Source organism: Phacochoerus africanus, chromosome 8, assembly GCF_016906955.1.
Source record: "Phacochoerus africanus isolate WHEZ1 chromosome 8, ROS_Pafr_v1, whole genome shotgun sequence".
Lineage (NCBI taxonomy): Eukaryota > Metazoa > Chordata > Mammalia > Artiodactyla > Suidae > Phacochoerus > Phacochoerus africanus.
This window is the reverse complement of record NC_062551.1, coordinates 162,465,014-162,478,499: the sequence shown is the minus strand read 5'-3', so window position 1 is coordinate 162,478,499 and position 13,486 is coordinate 162,465,014. Positions and strand designations below refer to the sequence as shown.

The 13,486-nt window shown below is 54.1% G+C and overlaps 1 protein-coding gene across 4 annotated transcripts in view; it reads right to left on the bottom strand.

Moving 5' to 3' along the window:
• Positions 1 to 13,486, bottom strand: part of LOC125132212 (BEN domain-containing protein 5) — a 241,158-nt gene that overhangs the window by 213,529 nt on the left and 14,143 nt on the right. For 2 of the 4 annotated variants that reach the window (XM_047789147.1, XM_047789148.1), the window contains exons 2-3: positions 12,591 to 12,724; positions 10,163 to 10,547 (exon numbers count right to left, since the gene is read on the bottom strand). In XM_047789147.1, coding sequence (XP_047645103.1) covers positions 10,163 to 10,547; positions 12,591 to 12,724 — 519 coding nt within the window. Of the gene's footprint in view, positions 1 to 8,664; positions 9,057 to 9,138; positions 9,234 to 10,162; positions 10,548 to 12,590; positions 12,725 to 13,486 lie in introns of those variants that run through there. The other 2 variants (XM_047789149.1, XM_047789150.1) reach the window with 2 other exon arrangements.

Here is a 13,486-nt window from a genome sequence, read left to right as displayed (position 1 = left end):
CTGAGAACGGAGCTGAGAACGGAGCTCCCATTACATGGCACACAGACAGCTGCGAGTTGGTGGACAAACACTGGCTTTAGTGCTAGAAAACCTGGTGCGAATCCTGGTTCCGTTTATTTCCTTGACCTTCTAAAGCCCCAGGGCCCGTGCCCATAAAATGGGAATCACAGCACAGAGTAAGGGGCTTGGTAAATGTCTGCTGGCACAACAAATAAATGAAATTCTACTGTTCTCTGTTCTTGTCTAGCTTAAACGGGACAAATGCTAGTATTCTTCCTGAAAACCTTTCTGACAGTTAATGCTCGTGTTACTTCCAGGAGATTTAAAAATCGCCTATTTCTTCAAAATACGTATGTCTGGATGCTAAATACCATTCTGATTTCTGCTGAAACAAAGGGGCTAATAATAACAGATTTTCCTTAAAAAGTATTAAAGTCTTTCATTTACTTCTGCAAACGAATAGGAAGTTTCTCTGCCATAGGTATCGTTCTGGTTTCTTCCTAAATGCGAAATGAATCAAGTCAAAATCCCTAAAAGCATACACCGACTGTGGCACAGAGGCACACCGGATTCCGTGGGAAGAGACAATCCCCCCTGCTGAAAAGGAGCCCAGCATGGGGAGAGAGAGTGGCCCTGAAGGAGGGACACAAGGGCCTGGAGGGAGAGTGGGGAGTGGCCCGCAGCCGGCAGGTGGATCAGCCTCACGGGCCTCAGCACCCCTCAAGAGGCATCAGTGACTCGCATCTGCTGCGCATCTGTTTCTTAGCCCCAAGAAACCTCTTGGTGTTCCCAGGGAGGGTGGGGGCAAATCTGGCTCCTTCCGTCAGTGAGAATCTACCAGGCACCTACTAAGTGCCGGCCCTGGGCCGGGTGGCTTTGACTAATTTGCAGTCCACTGGTAGAAAGACAGAGGCAGCAGATCACCACCACCCCGTGTGGCCGACAAGGGGAAGGACCGGGCTGGGAGCAGGGGCCAAGGAGGGGGTGCCACACCTGGAGGAGGCCAGGGAGGCTTCCGAAGGATGGCCACAAACTTCGCGCTGAGGCTGGAGCTGGCTGAGAGGCAAGGGCAGGGCAGTCATCTGGGCACGGCGAGGGGGTGATGGCGAGCAGTGCATAACTGAGGCTCACTGACAGACCAGGAGCGGCAGCAGGATGATGGGCACCGGCGTGTGGGGGCAGAGCTCGCCCCCGGCTCAGGGGTCCCGCCCGGGAGGCTTCAGGGAAGTGGCGAGCTCCGACGGGAGGCTGATGGGGATGAGGGCTAGGGGAGGTGGAGCGGTGGTCAGGCAGGGGGACAGGGTCACTCCAGCCATGGTTCTTCGGGCCCTCCCCCCCTCCCCATCTCTGAGGGTCCTCTGTGTGGGCAGAGGCAGGACAGGCCTTTCTAGCCCGAGGTCCTGGATTGGACCAGACCGCTGGGGCTCACGTGGATGCCTCCGCAGTGAGGCTGGGCGCTCAGGGAGTGAGGGGCACAGAGCAGCAGAGTTGGGAGGGACTCAGGGAGCCCCTTCTCCAGCGGGCAGAAGCCCAGCCAGACAGGGGTGGCAGCAGCAGGCCCAGGTCCTCAGTCGCGGGCTCAGGGTATTTTCCCCACTTTGAGGAACTGTAGGTGCCCATTTCAAAGGACATATTTGCTTCTCCCTGAGAAGGAAAGCTGACCAACCCCTGCCGAACAACTCTTAGGACCTTACCTCAAAATACCTATTGTAAAATCTTTTAATCCTGACACCCCAGTGTCAACTTCTTACTTGTTTCCCATCTTCCTGGTTAGCGTGGCAACGCCATGGTCACACGCTGTCCCCTAAGCCAGCCAACGTCCGTGGCACAGAAAGAATGCTCGTTAAACTTAAGCTGCATGGAAGAAGGTAATTCTCACGGAAGTCTTGTAAAAGCTACCCTATGACTTTTGTAGAAGCTTAAAGAGGTACAGTAATCTGCCAAAAGCCAAAAAATTCAGGGTTGCTAGAGCCCAAAGCCTTGGTCTCTCCACCACTCTGCATCTCTCCAGCTAACGGCAGTTTTCAGATTTCACAGGCCTCTCACATGATGCCTGCCCACAATCTGGGGCCTCGGCTCCCCTCTGACTTTCCCTGACCTTGCTAGGGTGTCTGTGAAGAACGCTGCAATGGTGCGGGTGGGTAGGGGTGCCCCAGGATTCATCTCACCTCCAGCAGCTCTGAGTCTACCCTCTCCAGGTGGGTGGCCAGGCACAGCTGGGCTGTGCTTCACCTGCCATTCTGCCAGCTCCCTCCCACGCCACTGTCTGGACACAAGCAGCACCCAAATGGCAGGGATGTGCCGAGCAGCAGCGTCTGCCCTGCCAGACCGGCATCGAGGGCCCCAAGCAAGCACTGAATGCATGGTTCTGGACCCGACGGCTGGCTGGGTGGGCGGTAGGAATAGGTGGGGCGGGTGGCGTAAGGGCTGCCCTCAGATCCCTACGTGAGCACCCGAGGGCAAGAGCCACGGGAGGCAAGGTTTCAGCCTGTAGCTAACATCGCCCCAACAAATCAATCCTTGACTTTGGCCTTGTGGGAGCACCTCCTTAAGGCCACGAACGCTTCCAGGGCCGGAACCCCAGGGCATTCATCTTTGCTAAATGGTGGCTGACTGACTTGCTCGGTTCAGAGAGAAAGGGCCACTCTGAGGTCGAGGGAGGGTGCCCCTGCTCCCCCGCGGTAAGAGCTGGGCAGTTTCTAGGTGCTCTTGGCCACCTCTGCAGCCTCGTCTCTCCCTCCTACCTACTCTTCTCTGTGCAGTCCAGTCAGAAACTACTCGTGGTCCCTGGATAAGCCAGCTTCTCTTATAATTCCAAACCTTTTCCTTCTTCTTTCACAGCTGCACCCACAGCATGTGGAAGTTCCTGGGGCCAGGGATCAAATCTAAGCCTGAGCTATGACCTATGCCACAGCTGTGGCAATGCCAGATCTTTAACCCTCTGCACTGGGGCAGGGGAGCAAACCTGCACCTCAGCAGTGACCAGAGCAGCTGCAGAGACAACGCCAGGTCCTCCACCTGCTGCGTTCCACAATTCCAAATCTTCATCAGGCTCTCCTGTTGTCTGAGACACATCCACTTCCTCTCCCCGAGCCCGCATCCTCGTTGGATGGTATCCATTGCTGGGTTTGTTTGAGGTTTGAAAACAGCTGTCGGGCAGGAGCTGGTGTTCAGAGGGTCAGCCTCGCCCATGGGGAGCCCTTTCCCACCGTTCCCACCTCCACCTCCTCTGACTGGCAAAGCCAGCAGAAAACAAGCCTGCCACCAGGCCACATGGAAGCAGACGACCAGCAGGCAAAGCCCTGTTCTAAGAGGGAAACACGTTCCTATTCCGGCAACGGAGAGAAGCCAGCCGCTCCTTCACCTTCTGGCCACCTTAGCAGGAACAGAAGGACAGCCTGGAGTTGTCCCTCAGCCCCATCCCCGTTGCCCGGAAAGAGGAAGGGAGGGTCCTGGACTGTCCCGCCACTCTGCGATTAGCTCTTACACCATCAAGGATGAACCATGGCTAGTGCCGATTCAGTCAAGAGTGCAAAAAGTCCTTCAAGATGGAAGACGGCCCGGATGGCCCGTATCTTTAAGAGAAACAACTCCGCTTGCCCTGTTAGACCTTCTCCTGCCACCCAGCGTATGCAGGCACAGGGCACGGTGGTTTGGGCCCTGCTCAACTGGTATGAAAGGCAGTGGCAGGTCGTGGACCTCCTGGGGGGTGGCGATACGAGAACCTGGGCTGACAGGCTGCCTCCCGCTCATCCTCCTCAGCCTTCTCTCGCTCGGAGCCCCACACTGGTGAGCGCTCCTGTGTATCGGTGAGAATGAACTGAGGGTTGAAGGAGACGGAAAAGAGCTTTGCGATACACAGGCCCCAGGAAGGGAACCACGGCAGAGGCAATGGAACCAGGGGATCCAAGGGGCGGCTGAGGACTGGGGAGGGGAGGACAGAATTCCGCCCAGGAAAAGTGGGTGGAGGGAGAATTCAATAAACTACAGACCAGTTTCTGAGGACTTACAAGGGGAACTAGCAACCTCCAGGAGACATCAGGGGTTGACCAATGATTAAGATACACTAGTGTGGAGTTCCCATTGTGGTGCATCGGAAACAAATCTGACTAGGAACCATGAGGTTGCGGGTTCGATCCTTGGCCTCGATAAGTGGGTTAAGGATCTGGAGTTGCTGTGAGCTGTGGTGTAGGTCACAGATGTGGCTTGGATCTGGCGTTGCGGTGGCCATGGGGTAGGCTGGCAGCTGTAGCTCTGATTGCACCCCTAGTCTGGGAACCTCCATATGCCACAGGTGCGGTCCTAAAAATTAAAAGCAAAAAAAAAAAAAAGAAAGATATGCCAAGACAACCACATCTGTGCTCTGCTGTAGGACAAAGGGTGCCTGTGACGTGCCAAGCAGCATACACACGTTATTTCACCTGCATCCCCAAGTGATCCTGCATGATTAATGCTTATCCCCCATGTGCCAGCCCCTGGGCAGAGGTCTTTACCTGCATTTGCCCCTTCAGTCTTCGTAGGAACCATAATGGGTGGTACTGTCATTGACTCCGCTTTATGGATGAGGATGCTAAGGCCCAGGAAGTTAAGTAACTTGCCCAACGAAATCAGACTGTGGAAAAGCTAGTGCTTGAAACGCCAGTATTTCTGACTGCAGCACCCACGCAGGCTCTTAATGACTGACCAGGCTCTCCTGCCTCTATAGGAGGTAGGCATTAAGATATCCAGTTTACAGAGGAGAAAACAAAGGCTAAGAAGAGTTAAATTATCTGCCTGAAGTCGCACAGTTAAAGAACTAGAGAGCTGAGATTCACACTCAAGTAATATCCGCTGCCAGAGAACACGCTGGCTCCAGTACAGGGGAAGCCAGCGGGAGGCGTCTGGCTGACATTAGCTGCCTTCTCAAAGGCACCCTCAGAGACCTGCGCTTAAAGGATCCAGCTCAGACCGCAAAGGATTTTAAAGATCAAAGCCGGTATTTTAACGGACCCTGGACAGAACACAAGGCACGAGCCCAGAGGGGGACAGAGGTGAGAGAGACCCAACTCCAAAGAGCCAGGACAGATTTGCAGGCCACAATGGCTTTCGCCTTCAAAAAGTTTCAACCAGCTTGTGATCCGGCCGACAGGGACATTATCGCTTCTTTCTGCCTTCTCCTCTCTCAAATGGAGATAATAATCCTTACCTGGCCTTGCAATAAGGCTGTCGGAATAGTCCAATGAGATAAAAATGTCAAGGTCTTTGAAGCCTGTGAAGTGTCATGTACATGTGAATTTCTGTTATTATTCTTATGCCTCTTCCGGCTGGAATTCATCACTTCTCCCTCCATTCCCCAACAAAGTGCACACAAAACCTGAAGCCATCGGGCGCCTCCCCCCAACCCCCCTGCCCCCGTAGCGGCACTTGCTCCTCGGCTGGTTCTGCCGGTGTCCCGAGCACACATCTGCGCGCCGCCTCGGGTTGTGCGCATCTTGAAGGCAGGATTCCGTCTCCTCCTCTGTGCTGCTCACGGAGCCCTCTCCAGCCTTAGCTGAACTGACACATCGCACCAAGGTGATGGGAACTAAGAGGGAGAGGGCTAAAGGCTGAGGTGGACATCGTGGCCTTGCTCTCTGACCTCGAAGAACACGGGATCTGGCCAAGGGGAAACCAGAGCTTGTCCGTACGCCAGAGCTCACCCCTGCCACTGGCTCTCGCTGTTCTGCGTCCCCTCATCCCCTTGGGATTCTGTGAGTCTGCCAAGCCTTGGTTCAATACACACCACTCTCTCACCCCCTCGCTCCTAGACGTTTTCAAAAGGGACTGTCTTATTCATTCCCATGTTTCTAGCACCTAACACAGTCCCGGCACAAAGCACACCCTCAATAAATGCTGAAGGAATGAAAGCATAAACGAATGGATACACACACAGGTGAACCTGTACTTTATAAATCAGAAGATCTTCATGCTGCTTGTGTCCTCAGCACCTGCTTCTCTGGGACAAGGTGAACGGGAAAGGGCAGCAAAGGAAAAAGAAAACGGCATCTATTGAATGCTTATCACTTGCTGGTCACAGGGCTGTAGTCTTTTACACTTGCCACCTCGTGCAGTTTTGACGCTATCACAGAGGCCCGGCCAGAAGGGACCCTCAGGGTTCGAGAATTGAGGTTCCTTCCTATCAGGGGGCTGCTTCCTGAGCTGTGATCACCAAAAAGGAAAGTTCTGTTTTACGGCGAGAAGACGTCTTTTGTGGGGGTTGGGCTGGGAGTCACTGCCATGCCAGTGACAATGAAGTCCAAGGTCAAAGAAGGGCATGGAGGTGTGAGCCCAGAGAGAGGCTCCCTGGACCAGAGGCCAGGAGACTCCTGGGAAGAGGCCTGTGACACCTGCCGGGCAGGTTTCCTCATCAGCAACACAAAGGCAACAGCCTATCACATCTTTAAGCTTTTCACAACTCCATGATTCCATGTTCGAGAGAATCTCTTCTGTGAAACTGCCTTGTGTTTGTTTGCGGAATGAATGCAAGAATGAATGAATGACTACACCAATGAAGAAGTGAGTCATCCAGCAAAGTCTCTGAAACACCTTCTCACACCACCTTGCTGATGACCCTACCCTCCACCAGGTGGTCCATTACAGCTCCTGGCCACTAGGGGACGTGTTCCCCACTCTGAGGTCCCCATCAGGCCCAAGAGGCAGGTTCCTGCTCTCAGCCCTCTCCCATCCAAGGTCTGGTCTGCAGGGCCCCAGGCCTGGGGGAGTCAGCAATGATTCTTCCAGGCCGGCACCCTTCTTTTTAAAACCGAGCATCCCGACCTGTGGGTGATCCAGCACCCAAGATGGGCAAAGGTGCCCGAGATGGGCCCCCAGAGGGGGTGGGCAGGAGAAAATCCGCAAGTGCAGGCCTCTAAGAGCAATGACTGAGCCAGGTCCAAGGGCACAAGGCTGGTGAAGCCCAGACCACACATCAACCCCAGGCTGGGGTGTGCTGCTTAGAGGACATGTGAGGCCACGAATCAAAGACGCCCCGGCAGTCCCTTTCTGGCTCTGCCTTGGTGCAGCTTTCTTGGCGGTGTGTAGAGTGCATGAGTCTGGCTTTTCAGAGAGACGAGTTTCACCTTCACATCTCAGCAACTTCCCCAGAACTCGTCACATTGCATTTCAATCCCTCGCTCACACGTTTATCTCCACCACGACGCCCTCCCCAGGATCTAGTCTTCTTTGTATCTCCCCAAGTTCCTGGGCTCAGGAGGCATGTGGTCCATGTGAGCTGCCTGAATGAACGAACACATGTATAACCCCTTTTCTCTTCTCCAGCAGAAGACCCTGAGAGGAAGAGAAGCTGGTTAATCTGCTCAAGGCCAAGCAGCTAATTACCGGCTAGGGGAGCCAGAGTGAACAACCAAATCGGACCCTGTCTTAGCCCATCGACTAAAGGGTGTGCAAAAGGAGCTCATGGTAAATGAGCATCACTGCAACGGCAGACATGAGCTGTGACAGGGATGCTACTGTTTCCATTTCACAGATGAGAACATCAAGGCTCAGAAAGGCGTCCTCTGCCTGGATGGCTCCTCCCTCTTCCCACAAAAATGCATCCTTCAGGCTCCAGCCTAGATGTTACTTCCTTCGGGAAGCCTTTCTTCCTTGATTCCCCCCAAATTCGGCCCCAAAGCAGAGCTTCTGTCACTGTGCTGGCACTGTTGGTGACTGTTTCCTTTATCAGACTTTGAGCTCCCCAAGGGCAGGCGCCAAGGGCTGTATCTCGGCTCCATTGAACTTTAATCACTAGGCAAAATGCCTGGCACTCAGCAGAGACCAGGAGACCTCCTTCTGGGGAAGAAAGGCGGGAAGGAGGAAAGAAAGCAAGGAAAGAAGGTTCCCAAAGCTACAGAGTTGGGAAGTGGGAAAGTTGGGTTTGAATCCAGGCCTGCCTGATTCCAAAGACTAGACTAGATTCCAAAGACTAGACTAGACCACATCCATGAAAACATAAAAACTCCCCTTGGGGTAGAGACCCTTTGATTATATTCTTGTGGATTTATCTTAGAAGTTGGCACATTATCATTCTCTGGTTAACAAGTGCGAATCAACGGACTTGAAGCTTTCACGAGTCAGGGATAGCTGGTATGATTTTCTGGGAGGCCCACGGTCCCCGCACACAGAGGGCACTGCCTGTGGTGGGTGCTGTCTGCATACTTATGGCTTGAACTGATTTATATTCAGTCCATGCCATTGTGACGATGACAGGGTCTCAGATCAGAGAGGAGCCGGCCATTGGCCATCAAAACGGCATTCCAGGCCGGTGGGGTGGGAGTGCACCGAAACTGTGGTGAGGGCCAAGTTCGGCCAAGTGTTTTAAGACGAAAGAGGACATACAGATACACAATGAGTGTCTTATTGCCCCACAGGATCAGGAGTGGCTTCTGGAGTTTAAACTCAGCTCACGATGGTACCAAGCAGGCAGTTTCCCTGGGAGTCGAAATAATGATGCGGACAGAGTGTTGGTTGTTAGGATGCTGGCTCCCCCCCATCCCCCCCACCTCACAAGACGTTCACAAAAGGCGCAGCCCACAGAGTGCCGTGAAAATAAAGATGACTTATATGGACACCAAGAGTCGCTCTTCTCTCTGAAAAATCTCAGTTCTCTCCCCACTCCCACCGTAAGATCAAGGCAGCTTTCACACATTTTTACAGTTAGGGTTTCTCTGGGAGATTTTATTTTGATAAAGAATATTAATGACTTTTTACGGTGCACCTCACATGACCTTCAGTGTCCCTGTGCCCCCAGGGGCTATGACTTGGGAGATGGGCCAACGACCAAGGCAGGGCTGGGGAGTGGAGACACTGCAGCCTAGGAATCAGGGATGTGGCCGGAGGTGAGCCCTGCCTCTGCCTCCCCAGGTGACTCTGGGTAAGTCCCAACCCCCCCTTCCCTTCTTTGTGACCAGGGCATGAGAAGGCCTCTTGCTAACTCCCTGGGCCGCCCTCAAGATGGACTGAGACACTGCCTTGGAGATGTCCTGTAGGCAGCGAAAGGCGCTACAGATGTGAGCGAGGTCGGGTAAGAACACATGTACCTAAAAATCCAAGAGGAACGAGGCTTTACACATCCATCTATTATCTGACAGCACAAGGCTTCCTGCCTGGGCACAACGTTACCTTTGATTTCAACTTTGGGGACAGCGCTTTTGCTCCCAGACGAGACCATCCCTTCCTGGAGCCAGGACACAGGCACAGGGTCATCACCGACCGTCCTGAGGGGATGTGGAGGCTGTGAACTTGGGTGACACTGATTTGCTCCAGGCCGACTGGCCTCTGCCTTTTACACTTCTGGATGCCTGTGTTCTGAAAGGGGGGTTCTATCTTTCCCTCTCAGGCCGGCAGCATGTCCCCTGCTGGCAAGGCTGCTGCCTTTCAGATCCCCCCGACTCTTGCGTCTAAACCACATGAGGGGAGAAAATCTAGAGTCCTGGTGTGTGGGAATCGCTTGCAATGAAAGAGCCCGTTAGGTTATGCCATGAGCAAACCAAAGGTGTTTGACACACGTTTACAGGAATCTCCCTAAGGCCCTGTGCCTCTCTGCTCAAAACCTTTTTAATGTTTCTCCTTCCTACCAAGTCCAGACACCCCGGGGCTGGCAGAGCTTGCAAGGCCTCCGATCACCTGACCTCAACATTCACTTGCCCTTCGCCCCAGGGGCAGCTGTGCCCTCCGCCTCCTCTGGTGCCTTGAAATACTGCCCATCCTGCAAGGCCCGGTTCGCTCCTGAAGCCCCCCCAGTAACAAACTCCCTCTCTCCAACCCTGGAGCTCTCCTGTCGTCTTATCCACATGGCTCTCATGGAGTCATCACTTTCTGACCTGAAGTGACACACTTTCCACGACCCTATCTGGCTGTCTTTACTCTCCTGAAACCCCCCTCGGGGGTCCCGCCTCTGGCCACATGAATGCTGTAGCGAGTGGTGGCAGCTCTGGTTCTCCGAGCCGCGTTTCACAGCGCTGCCCGCTGTGTGCCAGGAGCGCAGCAGCTGCTGTGTCCATAGGCTCCTATGGGGTGCACTAGGAGAGGGGTGTGGTTCTAGCCTGGGGAAGCTGCCTGCCGGGCCCGGGGCACCTGGCCTGCCTCTCCCCGTGCCCTCCTGGAGGAGGAGCTGCACCCAGCATCCCCCCGCGGGGGCACTCACCACTGCCCAGCCTCAGGAGCAGCACGTCCTGCAGCCTCCGGTTGAGGTCGCGGAGCTCCTTCATCTCGGACACGAGCGCCCCGTACTCCTTGAGCTTCTTGGCCTGCTGAACCAGCTGCCTCCGAGTCCGCTCCAGCTCCTGCTGGAGGTGGCGCATCTCCTCCTGCTGCTGCTGGTAGTTGCGCAGCAGCTCCTCATACAGAGCCCGGGGCACGGCGGCCTCCTCCAGACTGTCCATGTCCTCGGGGCCCGGCGAGGCCTCCACGAAGACCTCTTCCGGACACGTGCTGCGGCCCAGGCTCAGGCCGTTCTGCTTCTCCAGCCGGGCCACCACCGCCTCAATGCTCTTGTGTGCCACTTCGCTCGGCTTCCGGCCCTCGGGTCTCTGTGTAGGACAACGAGAATCAGTTCAGGCAAGGGCAGCTGGGACTTTCTTGGACTGCGGCTCAATATGTCCCCAGACAATCCTAGAATCACAGAACCACAGAACATGAGTGTTTGGAGACACGTGTGCACATGCTTAGTCAAAGTCCTTCATTTTACAAACGGGGAGAAAGCGGTCCAGAGTGGGGAAGGGTCTCGCCCGAAGGCGCACAGTCGGTGGGCGGCAGAACCGAAACTCTGGTTTCCCGGCCAGCATTTTTCGGGCTTCATCACTTTGCCCCTTGGGCACATATTACAGCATGACTGCCCTCCCCAGCTCCCCAGCCCTGCACCCCACCCAGAGGGCCCAGGCCGTGACATGCTCACAGGGGGTGTTTGCAGAGAATCAGCGAGAAAAGTCGGGCCAGGCCAAGCCATCCCAGGGGAGTCGCCCCTCAAACCTCTTCAGTAACGAAACATAAACCCTGTTCTCCCCACCACCGGAAAAAAAAAGGGGGGGGCATTCCACCACGTAAACTTTTCCTCAAGAACGCTTTAGTTGGGAAGGGCGTGAAGAACTCTAATCGAAGGCAGGAACCCGGCCTTGGTTCATCTCTCTCTCCACTGCCGACTCAGAACTGGCACTTGGCAGCGGTTTGGAAAATGTTTACTTAACTGAAAAGTTCAAAGACTGCTGCACTGGAAGGCTCTTTCTACTTAACTCCCTCCTTTTACAGGTGAGGAAACGGAGGCTCCGAGAAGGGAAGGGCTGCCCGTGGGCCGCAGACAGAGTCCGATCCAGGACGTAAAGCCCCACCTGGAGCACTGGGCTCCTCCCCCGACACCTGCGGGCCTCCCCGTGGACTCTGGCCAAGTCGAAGCTTGGGGAGAGGTGGCTACAGTGAGGAGGGTTTATTGAGAAGAGAATTATCTACGACCCAGGGGCTGGGGTTTCAGCTGCCTGAGGAAATTCCAGCTCTAGTGGACAAAGCTTCCATTGAGGGGGACTGGGAGTTACAAGACCAACAGAATTCTCCACCAGGGCGGGGGGGCTCGGGGCGCTCCTGATTGTGGGTGGTGGGGGCAGACAACTAAGAACACAAGATTTTGGACAACTTAACTGTGTCAGGTCGAGCCTGCCTTAACCTTAGTATGTTCCTGAAAATTTGGGGAGAAAAACACACAACAAAAAATGACCCTGAGATTACCCAAGTTTCACGACAAAATCCTATCCTGTCATTTTATCCTCCGGGATAAAATGCTGCTCGTCTAGATGAGTTGATTTGTTAAAGCTGTAATGATCACTTCGGAGGCCTGCCTGCGTCACTACAGTGCGGAACCATCAACGGCAGGGACCACGTCTCTCTAATCATCATGACCTCAGGAACCAGCACCAGGCCAGGTGCAATGAATCCATGAACTAAACTCAACTGCATCCTTTGGACTCTGCTTTGGGAATGTCCTTGAACTGCGTCCAAAATCAAACTGTGGTCAATGCAGAAGGCATCTTTCTTTCTTTCTCCTCCCTTCCTCTGGGCACCCATGGTATAGAAAAATCATCTGGCTTATTGAACAAAATATTCAACAGGCTTTACAAGGGATGGCTGGAAGAGACCAACAGAGGAGCACACCAAAGGCAATGCAACCTCAAGCAAAAATTTTCTTCCAACCCAGGCCACATTAATCCCTCTGTGGGAGGGAAGCTGGCGCACCCCATCTCCTTGTGCGCCCAGCCGTAGCTGTCTGGGACAGTCTGAGAGTGACCGGCTCCGAACTGCCGCCTAAGAACAGCCACTCCGTGTCCTGGAGCCGACGAGTGAGCTCACTGCAGGCCAGAGGGAAATGCACCATTCCAACCCTCAGTGGTGACGCCACTGCCCACGGTGCCAACAGGGAAAGGCAGCCGGCACAGCAAACGCATACTAGCTGTCCCAAGCCTCTCCCCACTTGCAAAAACATGGCCTATGACAGGAGAGAGGAGAGGAGGCCAGACTGGAATTCTTTAGCTATCGCAAATCTGAACATGCTCCCACATACATCCAAAAAAGGGGAAATATTTCGTTACCTTGATGTGTCTAAGCTGTATATCTTCTTCCCCATAATCTTTAACCTCCCCATCTTCTTCTACGTGATTCAGAGAAAGTTTGGGGATTTTTATTTTCTTCTGCATCACACTGTTTTCAAGGTCAGATTTGTCTTCTAAAATGCACAGCAAGAGAACAAGGTTCATTATGAGTCAAGGTGCTCAAAATGCCCATAACCTCAAATGCTAGAGAACAAGTGAGGCCAGACCAGTTAAAAAAGAAAAGCACACAGCCAGACCTGTTCCCTCCCATCTGCAGGGCTTCTGGGAGCTGCACTGCAGATCAAAGTCTAGGCTCAAGGGTGTATGCTAAAAGCACCGCCGTACAGAGCGCTGAAACAGTGCCCAGTGAATTTGCTGAGGGGCTTCCCTAAGTACTTCTTAAAGGGTGGCCTTTTATGGATTTCTAGAATCTTGGAACTGGAATGGCCCTTCGATTGCTATTTGGCTTAAATTTAGTCAGCACACGAATCCCTCAACAACAGGAAAACTCGGTGGGTTTCCGCCAGCTCAGGTCCCAGTGGGCACAGAAAGGTTGGTGGCTCTCACAGAGGTGACGCCTGCACCGGAGCTGAGGCAGAGCCTCCCCAGAGCCCGGACACAGGGCAGGCCAAGGTAACACTGACCCAGGAAGGCGAACAAGTAACATTTACTACCTTTTTACTGGTATCAGGAAATGACAGAGCTTGAGGGGCTTCAGTGACTAAATGGTCCAACTCTTTCATTTTACAGGGGAGGGGCCTCGAAAGGCAGGGGATGGAAGGGGCTTCCCGGCGTGTGAGTCTGAGGAGGAGCCAGGAGTGGGAACCAGGCCCCTGGCGTCTCACCCAGTGCTTGTGTGTGATAACAACGCACACGGGCGTGCACTGCAAATGACA